The 22,137-nt window shown below is 44.3% G+C and overlaps 1 protein-coding gene and 1 pseudogene across 1 annotated transcript in view; one reads left to right on the top strand and one right to left on the bottom strand.

The window, feature by feature from the left end:
• The first annotated feature begins 694 nt into the window (after nucleotides 1–694).
• Nucleotides 695–1,284, top strand: LOC132526590 (glutamyl-tRNA(Gln) amidotransferase subunit C, mitochondrial-like; annotated as a pseudogene).
• Nucleotides 1,285–1,820: 536 nt separating this feature from the next.
• Nucleotides 1,821–22,137, bottom strand: part of TESMIN (testis expressed metallothionein like protein) — a 29,546-nt gene continuing 9,229 nt past the window's right edge. Inside the window, exons 3-4 of the mRNA XM_060160933.1 lie at nucleotides 20,296–20,387; nucleotides 1,821–2,150 (exon numbers count right to left, since the gene is read on the bottom strand). Of these exons, the coding sequence (XP_060016916.1) occupies nucleotides 2,030–2,150; nucleotides 20,296–20,387 (213 nt within the window). The 3' untranslated portion in view covers nucleotides 1,821–2,029. The remainder of the gene's footprint in view (nucleotides 2,151–20,295; nucleotides 20,388–22,137) is intronic.

The following is a 22,137-nucleotide window of genomic DNA, read 5'->3' as shown; positions in this document are numbered from 1 at the left end:
CTCGAACCCGTGTTCCCTGCATTAGCAGGTGGATTCTTAACCACTGCGCCACCAGGGAAGTCCCCCAACACTTTTCAAATAGAACTTTTTATACTTTTAATTGCAGACAGTATCCTTTACCCCTGAAGAAAAGGCTACTATACTGAAGCTTAGATGCAATTGAAGCTGTGGATCTGCCTGTATCAAAATTGATATTTTCAGCTGATTTATCTATAATTCAAGAGGCAAGTTAAAGTATTTTAGAAAGAATAAACAGCCCAACCATGGCACAGTAGGAGAGCCTCGAGTCCACAGGGGATGGCCCTCAGTCTCCCTGGGTAAGTGAGAGGGCACCAAGCCGTGGCCCGAGCAGGTGGGCTGTGCTCCCTTCTCTGCTAATCTTTTGTGCCCACGGGAAGGGATGAAAACTGCCCCTAGTGCATTTAGCCTTTAGCAGGTGGCCTGCGGGGCTCTCCAAGGTGCCGTCTGCCCCTAGATTCTCCCTTCACCGGGAAGCCAAGGAGAATAAAAATCAGTCTAGGTAACGATGGCCGAGAGCTTTCACCCGACTTTCTTCACACAGTGGACCATCTCGCCTTTTCAGACTACACTCTTTGAACTCAGGCTTATCTGCTGCATAACACAATCCGAATTTCTAAACCTCAAATCAAGGCAACGTGCGGGAGGACCTCTACGGAGGCCGAGAAGGAGAGAAATGTGGACGCGGGCCGTGTCTGGGCCTTCGGGCGTTGGCGGGCGGGTGCCGGGGCTTCACCTCCAAGGCCGATCCTCAGGGAAGCCGCCAGGTCACGGCCGAGCTGATCGAGCACCTGGAGCGGCTAGCGCTTGTGGACTTCGGCAGCCAAGAGGCCGTGGCACGGCTGAAGAAAGCCATCACCTTTGCCGACCGGCTCTGTGCCGTGGACACGGACCGGGTGGAGCCCAAAGAGTCAGTTCTGGAGGACAGATGTCTGTACCTGAGATCCGACAATGTGGTAGAAGGCAACTGTGCTGAAGAGCTACTACAAAACTCCCACCAAGGTGTGGAGGAGTATTTTGTGGCTCCCGCAGGTAATATCTCTTGGCCAAAGCTGGATGAAAAAGAGCCCTTCTCACACCGCTGAGTAGCTATTCTGGGAAGGGGTGCCCTCTAAAAACGTGGACGTGCAATGACTATTTTGTTACGAACACTAATGCTCCCACTTCCTTCAGTCACCTGAAAAAAGTGATGGCTAGGTATCTTTTAGTAACTAACTCTTTTGAAGACAGAATTGGGAAAGATCTAGCCAAAATAAGGCAGAGCCCCTGATGCCAATGGAAGTAGAAGGTATTGCCAGTTTCCAAGGAAATGGATCAAATGTACTCACAGGCTTTTCTGTATGGAAGACTTTATCCCCTCCCCAAAAGACTGTCTACCGAACTGCATTTAAGTGAGTTTTTCTATTCATGTAACTGTTAGACATTGTATCTGATCACTGTGTGACAACCTGAGTTGTCCTTTTCAGTTGCTGCTTCCAGTGACTTGAGCAGCCTTTTATCTTTACTGAACACCCTTAAATTTGTTCTTGGGTACCCACTTTGTTCCAAGCAGAGGGCTGCCTTTCTGCTAAGGTTAGGAGGCAGCTTTGGGAGGTGGTGGATATGTTTATGGCCTTCATATTTGTGATTTCATGTGTGTATACTTAACCCCGAACTCACTGAGTTGTATACATTAAATGTACAGCTTTTTACAGGTCAACTGTATTTCAATAAAGTGGTTTAAAAAAAAAAAAAGACAACGTGGATACTTCCATGCTCTTAAACCAGACCTTCTGGGACCCTGCTGCCCCCATGAAGCCCTCCCATGCTGGTGGAGAATAAAGGTCTTTCTCCAGCCGCCACTCTCACAACAGCCCCTGGTCATGGTCAATACCGCCACCTTCAGGCATAGAGTCCTACTTAATGTATACTCTTCAACACTTAGGGTTTTCCCAATACTGAAATTAGAAATCTGAGGAGATCGTTTGGTGAATATCCCCTGCACTTTTAAATGCTTTCAGAATGTGTGTATTTAATGGAAATTTGTTACCTTAATGGCCTCAAATCGTTCCATGTCATGATGTAAATTGTTGCAACAATTATTACAATTGCACTTGTTGCAAAAGTCCCCGCTTGCAAAGCAATCACAGTACCTGTGAATAAAACAACACAGTGTGTCAAAGGCACCGCTGCGAGTAGTTAAAAACAAGTGTGCACACACCTACAGGGAGAGAGCTGGTCACACGCCAAGTCAACACAACTTTTAGTTACGCAATTCTCCTCTTTATGTGAAAATTAGATCCACTGGGATGATGCTTTCCAGTGACCAACACAGGAGAGAGAGACTCGTTAAAAACCATTGGTTTCATAAAATAGGCATGTGCAGAGTAAACAATTTCCTGGACAATGTCCGCTGGCGTCCACTGTCTCCTGCCCCTAATGCCCGCCGCCCTTCTCCCAGGAACACTGTAAGCTGGTGAGCAAAGAGCCACTTTCCCATCAACCATCCCAACCCGGCTGAAAGTGAGTTCACCTCTCTGCCAGACCTCGCCTACGAGAAAAAAACGAGGGACCTAGAGGTGGACCCTGGCCCAGGCTTTGTGTCACTTTCATTCCATGTCAGTGGTGGAGAAAGGAGGCATGACTGGGTCAGAAACACGGGTGTGACACGACTGCTGTCACACTGTGATAATACATATCGTCCACGAGCAGAGTCCACAGGACAGCGTGCTGAGTAGACCCTGTTCCAGCACCTGCCCCTGGGATCCTGGAGCCAGACGGGCAGTGCCCGGCAGTTCAAGGGCAGTGCCGAGCACCTTCTCTGCTGCGTTTCCCTTGAAGACCTCTCAGCGTTTATGACTGTGAAACGCTTTACATGCTCTCGTAGGAGCCTGCTCTTGTGCTGTGCGACAGAGGCCCTGATAGGCCTGCGGTTTACACCTTTTCAGTATGGGCGGGGGCAAGACACTTTCCTCAACTCCTGTAAAAATTCATGTAAAACATCCTGCTTGTAACCTGCGCCCTCGAGAGCCTTCGGGAGGCTCATCAGCCACCCCACGGCCTCAGCTTGTGACTAGAGAAGACCCACAGCGTTCTCTTCCGAGAGCGTGATTCATTGAACAGAGCTTCAAATGCAGGTCTAACATCAGCTCTGCTTCTGGCTCCCCATATTATCTGATCCAGGTTATCAGTCAGCGTCTGGAGGCAGGAAGCCCTGGCACCTGACCTCCCGGGCTCGCAGGGATGCTGAGGGAAGGCCTGGCGTGCTTCCCACATAGCGGGTGCCTCTGACAGAGTGCTGAACGAATGCAGGAGGGCCTCTGCGTCTGGCTCTATGGTGGACTAGATGTTTGCAGAAACCTTCCTGTTACAGAGTTCCTGAACACAATTCTTTTAACATTATTATTATTATTTAACATTTATTACTTTAATATTTTTAAATAATGTGTCAAAATGCATGTCAAACCAAGAAGAGAGTAAAGGAGATTGTCAGATGTGAAAAGATAAGGAACTATGAAGCCAGACAGGTGAGTTCTGTAGCTGCCAAGTGTTGTCCTGGGCCCTCTGCAGGTCCTAGGGATCAAATGGGCCCCTCCTGCAGGAGACAGGAGACAAAGTCCCACAAAGGTGGGAGTTGGATCAAAAAAACCCATATAAAGTGTGAATCCTTGAAAGGCCACCTCCCCACAAAGCTACTTCACAGAAGGAGAGCGTGGAGACACAGCACTGTCTGAGCCACAGGCAGAGAGCAAGGGGAAAATGTGAGAGTTTTTCCTGACCACTAGGATGGACAAAAGGGAGCGGAGACAATTACAGAAGATTCGGAGGCTGGAAAACAGAGGGGAGAGAGTTAATGGACAGCAGTTTCAAGAACACTGAAACCCGAGCTAGCAAGAGAGAGTGGAGAAGCAGCTCTGAAGGCACAAATGGGTGGTAGGTACCAGGCTGCTCTGAAGTGGGGTGAAGGTGGCTGAAATTCTATTTAGGAGGTAGGAGGTCCCCAGGCTCCTTCCCTTCCAGTACCTGACTGCTCCTCCACCACCATGGCAAGAGACTGAAATTACTCTCTGGGGTAAAACAATTGAGGACTGGGGTATTCTAAAGAACAAAAGGGGGGAAAGGTGAATCTGAGACCCCCAGGTTTTTCCACTCAGCCCTTAGAATTCTAGCAGGAGATTGGAAAGGCCTTCTCTGAGGACCCACTAGCCCAAGAGAAAATATAGAGAGTCTGACATTGAGATTCCCCAATAAGTGGCTTGGTAAGATCACCCTACGGTGGAGCCACAGCGAGCAAGCTCCCACCAACGTACCAAGAGCCCCCTCCCTTCTGCCTTGTTCTTAACCATGAGCAGAGTGGCAGGCCAAGATCTGCAGACATTTTAGGGACTCATCCAATATGAAAGACAGAGGCCTAAAGAAACAGACTCTGAAGGGAAAAGAAAAGGGGGCGGGGGACAAGGGGGTATCAATAGCCTTGGAAAGATTAAGAAAAGTTATTGTATCCAGGAAACAAGAACACAATGCTAAAAAACACTCAGAGTACAAAAAATACATTATGTAAAATAAAAAAGTAATCACAGGGATGAAAAACTTAACAGAAGATAAGAAAACAGAACACACATACAAAAAAGTAGAAAACAATAGGAGAAAGAAGAATGTAGAGGAGCATCAGAGGGTCCAACACTTATGTAAAAAATAAGGGTTCCAGAAAGACAGAATTTTAAGAATGAAGGGGAGAAAGTAAGTCAAGAACATTTCCCAGCACTAAGGGGCATGGGTTCCCAGAGTGAAAGGGACTGCCAAATGGCCAGAACAAGACACCTCTCACCAAATTTCAGAGCATGGGGCGCAAAGAGAAGCTCCCACAAGGTTCTAGAAAGAATAAAATAGGTTTCATACAAAGGGCAAGAAAAAAGTTCATAGCAATACTGGAATCTAGAAGAAAATGCAGCAAAGCCTTCAAAATTTTAAAGGAAAATTCCACTAGTTGAAGGTGGAAATCCCATTGTCCATCCAAAATGATCATGTCAGTGAGAGGACAGACTACGACATCTTTAGACACATACGGTCTGAAAACATTCTGTCCCATCACTCTTGCTCGGGAAGCTACTGGAGGACATGCTGCACCAAAATGATGCAGTGAATCAAATGAGGAAGATAATGGAATCCAGGAGCCAGGGGTTCAAACCTGAGGAAGAAGCAAAGGGAACCCTGGGCCTGATGCTGGAGGGAGGGTCCAAGAGAACTGTGCAGCAGGCCTGGAAACCAACCACCCAAGAGCAGGGCGGTGACGGCTGCAGGAAAGGCTTCCTCCAGACCAATTCACTGAGTACCTAGTGTGTTGGAGCACGTTGAGAGAACAGTTACACAAGCGGAGGAAAGTTAAGGGTTAAGTTAGTGTTAGGTACATTAGAAAACTGAGTATTGACTCAAGGGAAAAGGTAAAGAAGTACAGGAAGAAAATTAATCAAGGCTCAGCAGTGAGTAGTGTTTTCATAGTCATAAAAAGTAAATACTACTGATCCAACCAAGTACATCTGATGTCTGGGAACAGGACATGTGTGTGTTGGGAGGGGGGTTACGTGTGAGTAGCAAGAGGGAAGAGAGCTAAATCCACATCTTTCATGGCACAAATACAAGAGATCATGCCCAAACTGAAAAGCCAAGAAGTAGCAACACAAGCACGTTATTTAGATTTATGGAGGCAAATATTAAAAGATTTGGTTAAGGGCTAAAAGTTCTTGGGGATCAGAAAATAAGGAACAATTGTCAGGGAACTACATTTTTTTGTCATAAGCCTTGTATAACTATTCGGCTCTTTATGTGCATGTGAGCTGGATAAAAATAATAACTAAATGAAAAGTCAGAAAGGATAAACTGAAAGATAAAGAAATTAGATCCAGATTCAGCATAAAAAGACAAAAAAGTTAAAAATATGGAAGAGAGATGAAAAGAAATGGTCGCTAGTTAGAGGGGCTCACGTATGTCTGCTTAGCATTACAGAAGGACAGAAAAGAGAAAAGGGAAGACAGGTATATTTGGAGTGAGGATATCTCTGAGTTTTCCAGAGCTGTTGAAAGTTGTGGATCCTCAGATTTCAGAAACCTAATGAACCCCAAAAAGGCAAATAAAAAGAAAAATTGAAGACAAAATTGTAAAAAGACCAGAAGAAAAGACATTACCTAGACTAACCACTCACTTCATGTTAGAAATAGTGGAAAACAGTAGAATAATACCTTCAAAGCACTGAGAGAAAAACTGACAATCTAGAATTTTATACCTAGTCAAACTACGCTTACTCACCAAGGTCCAAGCTAGGCATATTTCTTTTCTTGCACCCACACCTTGCTGGGTGCTTTTATTTATTAACTCTGTCCCCTCTACTTTTTAAAACTTTATGTTGAAGATTTGTAGCTGTGTATCACCGAACACTCATTTTCTTCTTCCCCAAACATCAAGAAAGGGTTTCTACGCTTGCTGCTTATCCTTCCTCATCTCCTATTCTTTCTTTAACCTACTGTGCTTGGACCGTCTTCTCCATCCCCCTAACTCTCAAACCACCTCCTTAACCAGAAAGGCAAGGACCTCTTCACTGCATTTACTTCTCAGCAGCGTGTGACACTATTATGCTCCAGAACCACATTCCCCACTTCCTATCAGACATTTCCACCCTATCAGACATTTCCACCTCCAACTCAGCGTGTCCACACCTTAACTCCTGACCTTCACCTTCAGCCCTCACTGTGCTCACTCTGTAGTCTCTCTCTGCATTCATGGTGTCCATCCACCCAGTAACATGACCCCTGAGTCATTTCTGATGATTACCTTTCTCTCTTTACTCACATCCAAGGGGTTAACCAAGTCTACTGATTCTGGCTCAGAAATGTCTTTGCTAATTTTATTCTTGATACAAGTAAATCACATTTGTTGTAGTTTTTAAAAATGTAAATAAGCAAAAAGGAAAAATTACAATCACCCAGAATCCCACTCCCTAGAGATGATCATTTGGCAAATATATTTCAGAGTTTTTCTGTAAAACTATACATATTAAAATAAATACATGTTGTTTGGTTACATATAATATATAAAAAACAGATCGTATTCTATACACTGTTTCAATGTGCTTTTATTATGTAACAATGTCAGTAATCAATGTGACAGTTTGTTTTCATTACTTACTTATCAATATAATGTTATGAGTGTTAATATTACATGTAAATAGATTTACATGCCATTTTAATGACTGAACAATACCCCATTCTACAGTGGCATCATAATTTAGTTAATAATTCCCCTTATACTGAACATTCAGATTATCTTATATATTTTGGAATAATGAACAACACTACACAAGTGGCACTGGCCTCCTTCCTGTTCCAAGAACCGTGTACCCTCTCTCTCTTGCCACAGGGCCTTGGCACCTGCTGCTTCCTCTGCCTAGAACACTCTTATCAACCCACTTTCAATCTACCTCTGCCCCCTCATCCAACACCCCTCTTGTCCTCTGGGAAGCTTTCCTGGCTGTCATACCTGGTCAGCTCCCCCCATCGCCCTCTGCCCATTGCTGCTCCTTTCCACCATGACCTCCACGTGTGTGATTGTTTTATTCATGTCTGTCTCCCCCACTAGACTGTGACTGCTGAGAGGGCAGGGACCATAACTCTCTTGCTCATTTCTGTCTTCCCTATTCCTGAAATCACAGGCATTCAAAAATACTTTGTGGAATGAATAAATGATGAGTGGAAAAAATGCTACAATGCGTATGTTTGAAATGTCTCTTAAATCTGTGGATTTTTTCTTTGTTGCTACCATCTCTGCCCTAGTTCAGGTCATCATCATCTTTTGTCTATACTGTTGTGATAGCCTCTTAACTTTCAACTTCCTCCACTTTGCCGTTAGGGCTACTTTCCTAAAACATATATCAGGCAAAAAGAAGCAAAGAAAAAGCGGTAATCAGAAAACACAAAAGTGGTATTGTGTATTTCTGGTGGGAATGTAAAATGGTGCAGTCACTGTGAAAACCCGTAAGGTGTTTCCTGAAAAAGTTAAACATAGAATTACCATATAATCTAGCAATGCCACTTCTAGGTATACACCCAAAAGAAATGAAAGCAGGGACTCAAGCAGATACTTGCACACCCATGTTCATAGGCAGCATTATTCACAACAGTCAAAAGGCAGAAACAACCCAAGTGTCCATCAACAGATGAACGGATAAACACGCGTGGTCTGTACATACAGTGGAATATTATTCAGCCTGAAAAAAAATAAAGTACTGATACACGCTACAACATGGGTGAACCCTGAAAACATCATGTTAGTGAAAGAAGCCAGACTCAAAAGGACAAATATTACATGAAACCACTTACATGAGGTGCCTGGAATATGAAAACTAAGAGACAGAAAGTACAACAGAGGTTACCAGGGGTTGGGGCAAGGGGGTAACGGAAAGCTACTTGATGTGGGCAGAGTTTCCATGTGGGATGATGGTGATGGTTGCACAGCATCGTGACTGTGATTAATGTCACTGAATTATACATTTAAAAATGGTTAAAATGGTAAATTTCATGTTTTGCATATTTCACCACGATTTTAAAAAGCAAAAGGTGCAGAGAGCATGCGTGAAATGCTGCCATTTTACTGGGGAAAGAAAAGAACTTCAATAAATAAACTTTAAGACTTCAGAGGGAGACGCAAGAGGGAGGAGATATGGGGACATATGTATATGTATAGCTGATTCACTTCATTATAAAGCAGAAACTAACACACCCTTGTAAAGCATTTACACTCCAATAAAGATGTTAAAAAAAAAAGCCTTCAAAAAAAGGTGGTACAAATAATTCCACGTATACCAATAATAAGACAAAGAATGCAAATGGATTTTTAAAGTCTATTAAAACATGGATTATTAGATTTGCTTTTTAAAAAGCCAACTATATTTAGATTACAGGAGACACACCTAAAACATAACTACCACACAGAAAGTATGAACATAAAGGGATGTTATGAGCACAACCTGCTAATACTAACCAAAGAAAATGTGGTATAGCAACATTAATATGAAACCAAAAAAAAAAAAACCAAATATAAAACAAAAAGCAATAGGTTACAGAGATATATTTAACAGTCATTGGAATAATTCACAAAAAAGATATAACAATCATGAATTTGTATAACCCTTCACTATAGACTCAAAATATACAAACCAAAATGGAATTATTCAGAGAACTAGTAAGTCCTACTTTGCCCAAACCTTTTCAGAGGCTAGAGAAAAAGAAGAGGGTCCAGTGGGAATGGGCAAGACTGCTAATGCATTTTATTAGGCAATTCAGCACTAAAACAAAAACCAAAGAAAATATGAGAAAAGAAAAGTACAGATCTATCTCACTCATGAAAAAGATACAAAAATCCTAAGCAACATATTGAAAACTAAATCTTGCAGTACATACAAAAGATAACATTAGTACATCATGATCAAATTGGGTTTAATCCCTGGTCTACAAGGGTGGATGACCATTAGAAAATGTTGTAATAGATCAAACTGTAAGATTAAAAGAGGAAAACAATCTGATCATTTCAATGAATGCAGGCAAAAAGGCTTTGATAAAATCACCACTCATTTATAATAAGAATTTAAAAAGAAAACCTCTTAGGAAACCAGGCATAGAAGGACACTTCCTTAGCTCGAAGTGAGCATGTGGCAGAGAAGGACCCACCCTCCCCTTACTCTGCCCCTTGCCAGCAACTCTGGTTGAGCATGTGGTCAACTCCGCTCAATTTCCACTCCGCTTCCCAGCTTCCTACCCGGTATGGTCTGACCACATGACTAGGTTCTGGCCAAAGGGATACGAGTGCAAGTGACTGTGGCAGTTTCTGGTTACGCCTTGGAAGGTAAGGAGTGTGCCTTCGCCCTCCTCTTCTTCTTCCCCAGTGGGTGGAATGCAAACGTGAGGGTGGCAGCTGGGGCAGGCTTCTTAGCCCACAGAACCGAACCACTCACCTGAGGATGGCAGAGCAGCTGATAAAGGAGGTGGAGACACTGATACTGATCAGCTGCCCCAGAGCCCTGAAATGGTTGTCATTTAGAGTCTTTGAAATAGTGTCTAAGCATGTCTTCTACCTACTACAGAGCATCTCTCAAAAACCTCCAGCAAATATCTTATTTCGGGCAGGGTAAGGGAATTTTAGAAGTGTTTCTAATAAAATCAGGAGCAAGGCGATGCCAGCACCAGCACTTCCCTTCATCACCGCGCTGAGGTCCGAGCTAAGACTACAAGGCAAGGAAAAGGATGAGATAGGAAAGATACCATGGTCCTTCTCTGCAGGCAAGATGACTGTTTAAATGCAAAGGTGGAGGAAATTCACAGGTGACTCACTACAACTAAGAAGCGGGATCCACGCAAGGAGCAGGATTAAGAACCCAGAACCACACCCACATGTGTACTTCAGACCTCGACAGCTGACAGGGAACACACTGCAGTTCGTGGGGGACCATATTACGGTTCTGCAAGAAGTGGTGCTATAAAATTAATTGTACCTGTGGAAAAAAAAAATTAGATTCCTACCTAATACCCTCAGAAAAATCCATTTCAGGTGCAATAAGGCCTCAATGACAAAAAGCAAACCTTTAAAACTTTTAGAAATAGTCTAATGACACATCTGTGTAACCTTGGGATATGGACAGATTTCTTAAACAGGGCACAAAAAGGCAATAATAATAAAGACATGTAAAAAAACTAATAAAGACACGTGATAATTTTGACTACATTAAATTTAAAACTTCTGTTCATCAAAAGTCACTGCTCGCCTTCAGCCATACGTATTGAGGGCCCAGGAGACATGGACCTCTTGCTACGGTGATACAGTCGTAAATAAGACACAGTCCTCCTTGGCATAAGACTTACGCTCGTGCTCTCTCTTGGGGTTAGAATGAGGGTCAGACAGGGTCGAAAACCCATGTCCAGGGCCGGGATATACACCTTGGCCCCCAGCCAAACTTCCACTCCCTTCTACTACTTACGTGGGCTTCCCCTCCATGCAGAATTGCTTTCCTCTCCTAGTAGGCTCAGACTGGTCTGCTCCTGTTGGTAACAGCGATAGTGGCAGCCACACGAAGAGAGCTGGAAAAGCATCACCCTCTCTGGTCTCAGGCTCCCCCGCTTGGTGGGTCAGTCAAGACAGAGGTCAGGGTTCCAAGTCTTCAGTGGAAGAAAATCTGACTGCCTGCAGCTTGATGAATGAGAGTGGATGGTGGTCTTTCAGGGCATGCCTCATTCCTGTGAGTTTACGCTCTGTCACCATGCCATCTGCAGTCTAGGTATTCTTGTACAAGGTATTCGTGCTGTCCCCCTTCTTCAGTCTACTCTCACCATTGCCCAGGAAACCACATCTACAGCCATCACTTGAGGTTTGGTGGCCCCTCTCTTGGCTGTGAAATACCAAGTGAGCACCATCTGTTAAAGATGCTGTCCTTGAGGTACAGACAGTTTCAGTGCTGGCAGGCTGGCAACATTCCAGCACTCTGTGGGTAATCTTACTCTGTCACTTAACGAGAAGGTGATAATACTGTCAAGAAAATACCTGCGATACCCCGTGGCACAGTCACTTCTCACAAGCACATTGTATCCTAGAATTAGCTGTAGTGTTTGAAGAGATTTGAGATGATATATATTCGAAACTCACTCTTCATTTATTGGCACCCTGACAAATCCCCAGCTAGGAACACTTGAAAACATTGGAATAAATATTTGAAACGCTTTAGATGCATATTTGAACTGGTAAAAAAAATTAAAGAAATGCCTCAGAGACCAAAAAATGAAAGAGAAGCAAACACTCAGCGGGGGAAGCTGAAGCTGAAGCCTGCAGCTATCTCAGGGCTCCGCTGATCCCAACAACCAAAGGCTTTGGTTTTAACTGTTACAGGGAGGAAGAGTGGGGGACAACAACCATAATAATGGCAAACAGAACATCTACAATATGCCAGGCATTGCTCTAAGTGCTCTATACACTCACACATGTGTTTACATATATTTAATATATTTACATACATTAATGCTCAAGGCATGGGATCAGCTCCAAGATCTACACATAAAGCTGGAACGGTAGAAGGTCTGTACCCAGTGGAAGAATGAACTAGGAAAAATGCCCTGCAAAAGAAAGGGCAAGAAAAATGCATGTGTGCCTTGCCTTGAGAGGAGGGGGCTCACTTGGGTTTGAGACCTGAATTCATATTAACTGTGTGGCCTAAAAAAAAAAGTCTTAGCCAAAAATTTTAGGTTGTCCAAATTGAAGGGGCCACCAAGTCCCAAGTAGAAACAAACTCAGACTTTCTCTGAAGAAATGTACTCTCAAGCCAACCTCAAAGAATTCCCACATATAAAGTTCCAGTGATTATAATTCTCTCTCTCTCTCTCTCTCTCTCTCTCTCTCTCTCTCTCACACACACACACACACAGAAAATCACAAAATACATGAGGTAACAAGCCATAATGAGTGAAAGATCGAGAGAAGAAACAAACACCAGAATCAGATAAGCAGAGACTTTAATATTAGAATTATAAGCTATAGAATATAAATTAAGTATTTATTATTCTAAAATATAAAAGAAGGGATCAAAAGTATAAGTAAGGAACAAGAGACTATAAAAAAATGACCATCCAGATTTGACCTTCTACTCCACAGAATTCTGGTTAATTCATTCTAGTTAATTAATTAATCCAATTAACCTGAGGCAGAGGCAAAGGCCATTTGAAGAAGCAATATTGGAGACTACCCAATCTATGATTAAAATCTTGATTTAGATTTGATTAGGGTGAAAAATTAGATAGTATAACTTCTCCCAACAAGTCCCACCCAGTATCTCAGCAAAAATTGAGTTGGAATGGAAGATGCTTAAAAAATTGAGTTTGGATTTCTTTAAAGTCGATACATGAAAGGGCTAATTAAAACTGCCATGGAAAAACCCTATACCCATAACATAAAGCCAATTCCTTCCTTCAGCGTGCTCGTGAAAGAGAAGAGCCCTTTCTCCACTCCACTGCAGAGGGTTCCTTATCACTCTATGAAATTATTGTCCAAAGGTTCAGAACTTAACACATGTCACTGCCTGTATCAAAAAACATCCTGATACAAAAGTGGGTTACAAATCAGTGTTTTAATAACCTAATCATGATGCAGTAAATCAATGTTTAAAATGCATAAAAATTATTAAGAAAATCATTTCCCACAGTGATGGAAAGGTAGACATGAACTACTTATAAAATCTTAAAATCAATTTTTAATAATCGATAAATTTTCAATAAAATAATCACAAAACATTTATCTACCTTTTAATTAAGTTTACATCAACACCATTTTAATTATACAGATTAACTTTATCATTTAAAAATAATTCTCAGCTTTTTTTGGCTAATGGAACAACAACAACAAAAGGTTGGAGCACATGATTTCAGGTTTCGAGCATAATCAGCAAAGGCACGACAAAGAGCGGCTCTAGCAAAGGGGGTGAGTGCAGAGTGGGCCCCTCCTCTCCCACAGCAAGAAGGCAATAGATAACCTTTCCAGACGCGGAAGCAAACTTCAGAAAGCCTGAAAACAGAAGTCACTAAAATGGTAGCTTCTAGGGAGGAGTCCAGAGAGTGGGGAGAGGTGGAGCAGGGTACTAGGACTTTCCATCATAATCAGATATAGTCACTGATTTTTACCCACGTGTATGTATCACTTTGATTTCTAAAAAATACAATAATGTGTTTTTCTCTTTATTAATGGCCAATTAGTAGTAATCATTCTTAACCTTTATCCAGGAGAGACTCCCAAATAAAGTAGGACAAATGCACTCCAAGAAAATTAGATTCCATTGCCTTGAACGTGGCTTAGCTGCGGGGAGTAAAGAGCTAAAGGAAGCCAGTGGTGATGCTTGCTAGCGAAGCAGTGAAGCCTGCTAGCGAAGCAGGCAACGGTGAACCCACCCCTGACTCGCTCCAGTGCGAGTGCCTGTGGCACACTGAGAGACAGAGTGGTGTTGCCGCCAGCACCAGTTCACGGGTCTCTCCAAGAAGCTCCGCGGGGGTACATTTGCCCATTCCTTGGCCTTTCCAAAAGCAGTATTTCCAGAGATAATTGGTTTCTCAGTGACAGACTGATAACAACCAAACCGCGATGCACTGCTCAGAATGCTGTGTGTTAATTTATGGTGGAAATAACCCCTCCGGTGCCCATAACGTTTGCAGCCTCTACCCAGGGCCCCCTGCTCCTCGGGATGGAGCTACTGAGGAAGCTAAACGGCGGCGCTGAGCGTGGTAACAGAGGCGCAGAGTCACGGGGCACAACGGGAGGGTGCAAGCCCCCCGGCACACGGCACACAGCACACAGCACGTCTCTGGAGAAGGCCGCACCCGTGGCCCCCAGCAACACTGCCTCCCTTCCCTGGACAGCACTGGAAACGCTCTGAGCGTCCTTTTCCTTTGTTCCAGTGCTGACCGAGCCCCCTTGTGATCATAAATTCTTTCTTTAGTGTGTCAAGTCACCAATTAATCTGGAAAGCTGCCTCTAGGCAGGAAGCTCTTTCTTGTGCTTTTCCATTATGAGGTAATCAATAAGTTAAACCCTTCCTGGAGACTCATCTTATCTCCACGTCCTTAAGAGTTACCTCATTCCGTCCCCCGTCATAGTCTACACCTTGCTCTAGGCTTCATGGGTTATTCACAGGCTCCCCAGTCGCCAGCCCAGCCAGCAGCTTGGCAGCCCCTGTGCACAGGAAGCCGCGCCCACCCCCGGCTCTGTCCACTCTAGACTCTACCACCTGGTCCTCCACCGCATCAGAACTTCCATCTGGGCCGGCCACTCCGGCTTGACAGTGTCGTGTGGTCCGGGCTTTGCCCTCTGCTCTCCTTCCTCCTCACCCAGCTGCATTTTTAGAGCTCCTGATCAGTGGTCTCGTGGCATTTCCAACGTTCAGACAGGTACAGGCCTCGCATTCACAGACTAAACCAATGACAACTCAGTATTCACATACAGTCAACCCTAGATTTCAACATTAACTTTAAAACATCAGATTTTTTCTCCATTTTGTTTTGTGAACCAAGTTTCATGGACTTCTGGATTTTTAGCCACGTCTGCACCCCCACATCACTGTCCCATCACTGGAGCTCTCAGTGACTTCAGCAGAAGCTCTGCAACGGAAGAATCACGTGGAGATGGTGGCTAGGGTTGTTAGACATCGGGCGGGGCGGCATCTCCCGTTCCATCACATAACAAAGCTAGGCAGGCACTCAGGGCAGAAGGCAGCAGCCCGGAGCAGAGGCTGAGAGCGGCAGACCACACCAGTGAGAGTGTCCGCGTGACAGGGTGGGGACGGTGCCGTCAGTCGGGGTGGCTGGTCCGCTTCCTATTTCAGCCACACCACCCACCCCAGCCCATGATTCTGCTTCACAACCTGCCCTACCACGCTGCTGAGCGAGCCTCCAGGGAGCTGGCATCCCTGGGGGAGAATGTTTCTAAGAGGAATTCAATATAGAGTAAACCAATGCATCAAACTTTTAAAAACTAGGAGGTGGAAATGTTACAGTTAATGCTCAACAAGGATGCCGTGTTTAGCACTTGTCTGGGGTGCTAAACAAGGTAAACCTAAATCCAAGAAAATCACACCACTTGAGGTCCTTTCCTAGGTTAGTTGGTCAAGATAACACCAAAAGATCCCAGCCAGGTTTATGCAGAAAGTGTGGCTTCTTGTTGCTCTGGTTTACAAGGAGCGTCAGGACCCAGCTGTGGAGTCTTAACTGTAACCTATACGCTACTAGCCATTCAGGTCCGTCTGGACTCTGCTCCACTTACTGACATCTAAATGACCTTATTTCTATTTAATAATGAAGGATTTGGGATTACTTACAATTTCAGACACTGTGATTTGGTACAGTTACATGGCTTTTTAGACTCTGTGTCCCATGAACTAATAGTTACTCTATAAAGATTAAAAAAGAAAATGTATTCAGATCGTTACTCTTTAAAAAGAGAATTAGCTAAGCATCTGGTGTTTTTGAACGAATACTGAAAATCTCAACACCACAGAGTTATAGGTGTTATTTATCGGTGCCTGATCAGGAGGGGGTGTGGCACGCACATTCACACGTGGGGGCGCGAGCCTGGCCAGGTCCAGCTGCACGTCCAGGGACCCTATCGCTGTCTGCTCCCCGAGAAGCCTTCCCCGAGTTTCTTCCACTGATCTGTTTAAACCTCTACTGTGTGTGGCTCCCCACACCAAATAGCTTTTTAGTTTTATTTTCTGTATTTTCCAAAATCAGACACTAACGAAAAGTAGGAATTAAAGACTAGCAGATAAACGGCTGTTCACATTGTTAGAGCTGTCCAGCTAGGATTACCACCAGTATCAAAGCGTGTTTGGAATGTGTCATGTGGGCATTGGGGACCTCCCTCCTCACCATTCCTTTGGGGATTAGCCTAGAAGCCATCTCCAAGGGCACAGGAGGAGGAGAGATGAGTGTGCGTTGGAGGCAGCTAAACCTGAGAGGCGGCTGTGGGTTAAGAAACCGGGACAAGTTCCCAAGGGCTGCTTAGAAGTGTTGCTTCTGAGGGGACTTGGGATGTTGGCCACGTGAGGCGGTGGGTAGATCTGGGGACGAGAAGGAGCACACGTGTCAAAACCCCGGCTGTGACTGGGGCTCTCCCTCCCTCCCTCCCTCGAGTTCGGCCACCTGCTCCCCGAGATGGCGTATGCAGCCTTCGCCTCTGCAACCACTGGCTGCTCCGGGCAGGGACACATCCTGGTCTCGGGTTTCCTACAGGAGCTGCTATAGTGCTTGGCACACACAGGGCTTGCTGACAGTCCCCTGTCACCCCACGGAGCATGGGAACTACCCTCGGCCTGTGCTCCGTGCCCTCACAAACACAACCGTCTCCAGTCAGGGCTGAGGTCAGTCTAAGCCTCAGCTCAGCCCACCCTCCCCTCTGCTCTGGCTGCTTCGCTCATCAGGGCTCCGCCACTCTTCTCACCGGCTCTGCTTCTGTTTCGTGACCCCGTCCTCCCCCATTTGAAACAGCAAATGGTAACTGACTCCTGGGTGAGCTGCTAAGTGTTACTTCTTCTGGAGATGTCTCTCGTTTTTAAAATAATGTCCCCATACTATGTCACTGAATGCTATATTAATTTATTCTTCGCCTAGTCTAGTTCTCTCCTTTAGAGAGAGGAGAGTTGCAGCCTTCTATTCTCATGGGTGCCTGGAGGTGGCAGATCTGGCTACACTGCTCCTGGCCCACCCACCCTGGATCACACATGGGCTGTTCAGGGGAAGGGGACATGCGCACAGACTTCACTGCTCTTGCCCTCAGCCCTGCCTCTAAAATGGGGCACGGGGTGGCCTGGCACTACCTGTCCAGAGGAACCAAAACTCTTCTCTTTAAGAATGAGGTGGAGGTCCATGGAGACACTCCAGTGGTGACCTGCCACAATTGTGGAAGCAGAGAGGACAAGTCACTGAGTACCTACAGTGTCAGGAAGATGCCAACAGGCACTGACTAAGAGATCACCATGTGGCCAGGACTGTCATAAGAGCTTCAGGGGAACACCAAAAAATATATATATTTTTAAATTTACAGTGCCTGTTCTAGAGGAATCCACCAAATAATTTGGGACATGAGATGATATATACAATTGAAAAATTAGAGAACAGAAGATATTATATAATCAACTATCAAATTATATGATACTGATTGTAAATGACACAAAATTCAGGGGCAGTTTAATAGAGATGTAAAAACAAAACAAACTACTTCTGTAAGAAGTAGAACTTGACATTGACTTTCAAGGGTGTGAAGTTTTTTGTTATTCAACAAAAGGATGTTTCAGTTGAAATAACAGCACGAGCAAAGACACCACATCAGGGATGAGCACAGAGCGCCTGAGGGGACAGTAAAGGGACAAGTTCCTTGTAATGGACTAAACTGGGAAAAAACTTCCATGGCTCTAATAATGTTTGACTACTCTTTTTGCCAATCTGAAGAGTAAAGGGTTAGAAGAGATCTGGACAACTCTGCCTCAGAAAAGTATTATAAATAAACTGTACCACAGTTGAGATATGACCTTATCTTTAAGAAAAAATTTCCAGAGAAGCGGACTCTTGCATATTATAATGTTCATTATGTCACCAAAAATAAAGGCCTCAATGATGTAACAAAATTCACATTAACGCCTGACTGATAATCAGATTATTAAAGCTATGCAGAGTGACAGGACGTGAATTTTTATTCATATGATAAGGTAGTTAATAAGTTAGCCAGTTCACCACCTATCTCTAAAGAATGACGATTGGGTGAATTCACCCATATGGACTGCTGGCCGTAAGGCCCAAGTTGGCCTGCTTTTACGTCATCTACTATTTTAGAACGTTTAAACAGTATTGGGCTGACAGAATTTCTTTTCTGATGTCTTCAGACCTAGCTTGACCCTCTTATCTCGTGGAAGTTTAAAAAAAAAAAAAAAGCCTAACAAAGAGATAAAGAGGTCTAGCCAATTAGTTGTGGTTGGGAACTCATACAGAATGAGACAGGCAGCAAACAGTTTTCTGACAGCTCCCTCACCACAAATAATAAATTGGTAGAGATTCCAGCACACTGTCAGTACCATGGATGTTGAGATGAAAATCATGTGGCTGGTTCAGTGGTGTGACATCAAGTAATTATTTGCAGCAAAAAAATACAAAAACAAAGCTCATGTTGTTCCTGGCACATCATTTATAATAGAAAAATATTTTATGACCTGCATAATTCCTTCACACTAGAGAAAACCTAGTAGAGACTGGGAAGAAGGCAGGGGGAGGGTGGGAAAAAGGAGAAATACACTGCAGTGAAAACTTCCTCACTACTGCTCCTCTGTGGAAACGTGTACCAGCTGCAACACAGAGAAACCTCAAATGGCACTGTAGCTCTGAGAGCACACACTTGAACTAAAGTGTTAGAAACACCAAATTCCCTTGAATGCGCTAGACACGCTAAAGCACATGGTGGTGCAATACTGTTGGCCAGATGCTCCCAGATGACAAGAAAGATGAAGTGAGTATCTTCAGGACAGTAACGCCCTGGGTACACGGTGTAACACTATGCTGGCAGTATTACATAGCAGCAGAATCTAGAGGCTGCCCACAGAGTTGTTTTGTCCAGAAACATTAAGAGCCGTGATTCTAGAACCAATTACAGCAACAGCAGCCATACCCTCGCTGATCCATGGCGCAAGAGTGGAGGCAGGAGAAAGGCTCCTATAGTCTTAGTCCATCAAATTAAGTGAGAGTCATTGACCAGCTCCGCAACCAACAGCTAAGACCGAAGCAGCAAGTCACACGAGCAACCGACACTCTTCAGCGACGTCGCGGAGGTGGAGTGTGACTGAATCCCAGCCAGTCTCCAGAACTCCACCTAAGCCTCTCACTGCCCCGGACAACCGTCCTCACACTCAGCAGCGCCGCGGTGGGGATGTGCCTGATGGTGGACACTTCAGGAGCCCGGAGGCTCCAGAGGCTACAGTCTACGTTTCCTAAATTGCCTGCCCTGACTTCTTTCGGGTCCTCAGATGTACATCTGCATTAGGCTGTGTGCCCCAAAACTTCGGAAGGCAGGAAGAGACTGATCTCCATCACCAACGAAAGGGTTCCGTGAACAGAAAGAGCTGCCCCATCTACTAATAGCACATGAATGTTACTCTTTAACTCAACAAAGAGTTTCAACCGGCTTGGTTAGTTTAATTAGTTACAATTATAGACATGACTTTAAAATGGCAAGACGAAGCCCCAGATAAGAGCAGCCACGTCCACCTGGAGACTGTGTGCCTCGGCCCCTGCCATTGAACGTGAACTGACAGAACAGGGAAGGCAGCGGGCAGAGGCAGCCATAAAGGCACATAAAGACTGCCGTCGACATTAAGTGACATTAAGTACTGCCACACCATTACTTATGTTGATGACAGCAAAAAAGAAACGGCAGCTAAGTTTAAATCAACGTGAACTCAAGACAGAGCTAGGAACGGCAGCAAGTCTCTGAAACAATGACAGCGGACGGTGGACGGAGAGTGGAAGCAAATGGAGGTTACAGACCAGTCTTTCCAGCAGCCACAAACCAGACATGCGCAGCAACACTGTTAGTGCACTGCTGAATATAAACATCATATTTTAGAAGTCATAAAAGTTTTCAGGTAAAACTAATTTTAAAACTCAGGAAAAAAATCACAAATGTACCCAAGAGCCTCTTAAACTCTTACATTAAAGTAAGTGACAATTGATTGCTTTTAATCCTTACCTAGCCGAAGTCATTTTTGGTGGTCCTGGAGGAGTTGATCCCAAAGGGAAAGCAGACCCGTTGACTACGGATGGTAAGGCTCCATTATCAAGCTGTGTAAAGTCAAAGGCAAGCATGATTTGAATTAGTATACATTTTGAGTTTATTCCCGTCAGCCCCTAGGTACAGATAAAAATGATTCTTTTTCTTCTAGAGGTTTACATCACAATCCCTTTACATTCATCCAGGCCTTATTACCACCATGATTCTGCTAACACCTGAGCAGGTTCCAGCCGAGGCTTTTCAGCAGAAGTGGGAGGAGCCCAGCCCAGTCATCTCACCCCGCCTGACCACAGGATGCCCTGGGGTGAGAAAGCCCTGACTGTGGACAGAGACAGAAGTGGGCTATGGATTCTGGGCCGGGCCATCCACAAGCTGGCAAGCAGTACACACAGCTGTCGGTGGGCTGGCAGGCGGCATTGCAATGGGCATCTTTTTCATTTTGATGAACTACCAACTGTGAAATAAATTCAACTACAAATTTCTGTAAGCTAAAAATGTTCTTTAATTATTATTATATTCTTAGTACAACACAAGAGATCTTGACATCTGAAGTCTCATTGGCAACCATTACTTTTTCATCTAGTCATAAAAAATTTTGTAGTCAATTTTAACAAATTCAAAAGCAATGTCATAATCTTTGCATTATCCATGTCCTTTGCTTTCTCCGTTCTCATTTTCCTTTATATTATCCATTAGCATGGCTCACAGGGAAAGGAAAGGGTAGCAAAATCAACACTGACCTAATTTTCTTCTTATCAGAAGCTTGAAGAAATTTAAAGTGTTGAATAAATTTAGGTTTTGAGATTATTTGTATATATCACAGTTAAACATCCTATCCTTGTCCCTGAAAACTTGAAATTTAAAAATAAGCTTTATGTAAGAAGCATAGTCTTGGAATTCCCTGGCGGTCCAGGGAATTAGGACTTAGGACTCCGTGCTTTCACTGCCGAGGGCCTGGGTTCAATCCCTGGTTGGGAAACTAAGATCCCACAAGCGTGAGGCCAAAAAAAAAAAAAAGAAAGAAAGAAAGAAAGAAAAAGCATGGTCTTGGAAAAACACATTTTATTCATCTTCCTTCTTTTCTCTCTTCTGCCTGTTTTTAAATAGTGTGTAATCCCTGTTGGGGTCTGAAGACACTAAGAAACCACTCTGGGTCCAACTCCTTCATTACAAATCTGCCTCCCACCCCAAACCCCGAGTCCCACTGAGGAGTCACCCCCAGGACCCGCCCTCTTGGGTCTGGCCGAGAGCTGGGGGGCTCTGCTCTCCTCTCACTCACTTTACTGGAGGGAAGCGTTCACAGGTTACTGCAGCTGTTTCCTTTGCAGTCACCCAGACACCTAATTATTGGGCCAACATCTCCAGGTAGCAGTCCAAAGTTTTGCATTCTTTTGAAGAAAGGATTTCACAGTTCTTGGGGTTGAGACAATTCTTTGCATAAACCAGATACAATTGCTCTTTTTCTCCTTTGCTTATTTAGCCCCGAAGTAAAGCAGAGAAAGAGAGATGTCTTTTCAGTACTACATAGGTGGTAAATCTAGGGCAGCTTTATACTAGAATCCATGACTTTCCTCAGCAATGTCGAACTGCCTAGGATGGAAGAAATAAAACCTAAGGGGGTGCTTCCCCGTCATGTCACCTGGGGATCTTGTTAAAATGCAGTTTCTGTGTCAGTGAGTCTGGGGTGGAGCCCGAGATCCTGCATTTCTAACAAGCTTCCTAGTGATGCCCACGCTCCTGGTCCACACACCGCACGCACTCTGAGTAGCAAAGAGCTGAAGAATATACAGAATCGGGGTT

This window comes from Lagenorhynchus albirostris, chromosome 9 (genome assembly GCF_949774975.1).
Source record: "Lagenorhynchus albirostris chromosome 9, mLagAlb1.1, whole genome shotgun sequence".
NCBI lineage: Eukaryota > Metazoa > Chordata > Mammalia > Artiodactyla > Delphinidae > Lagenorhynchus > Lagenorhynchus albirostris.
Note: the sequence above shows the minus strand (reverse complement) of the source record. Positions and strands in the feature narration are given on the sequence as shown.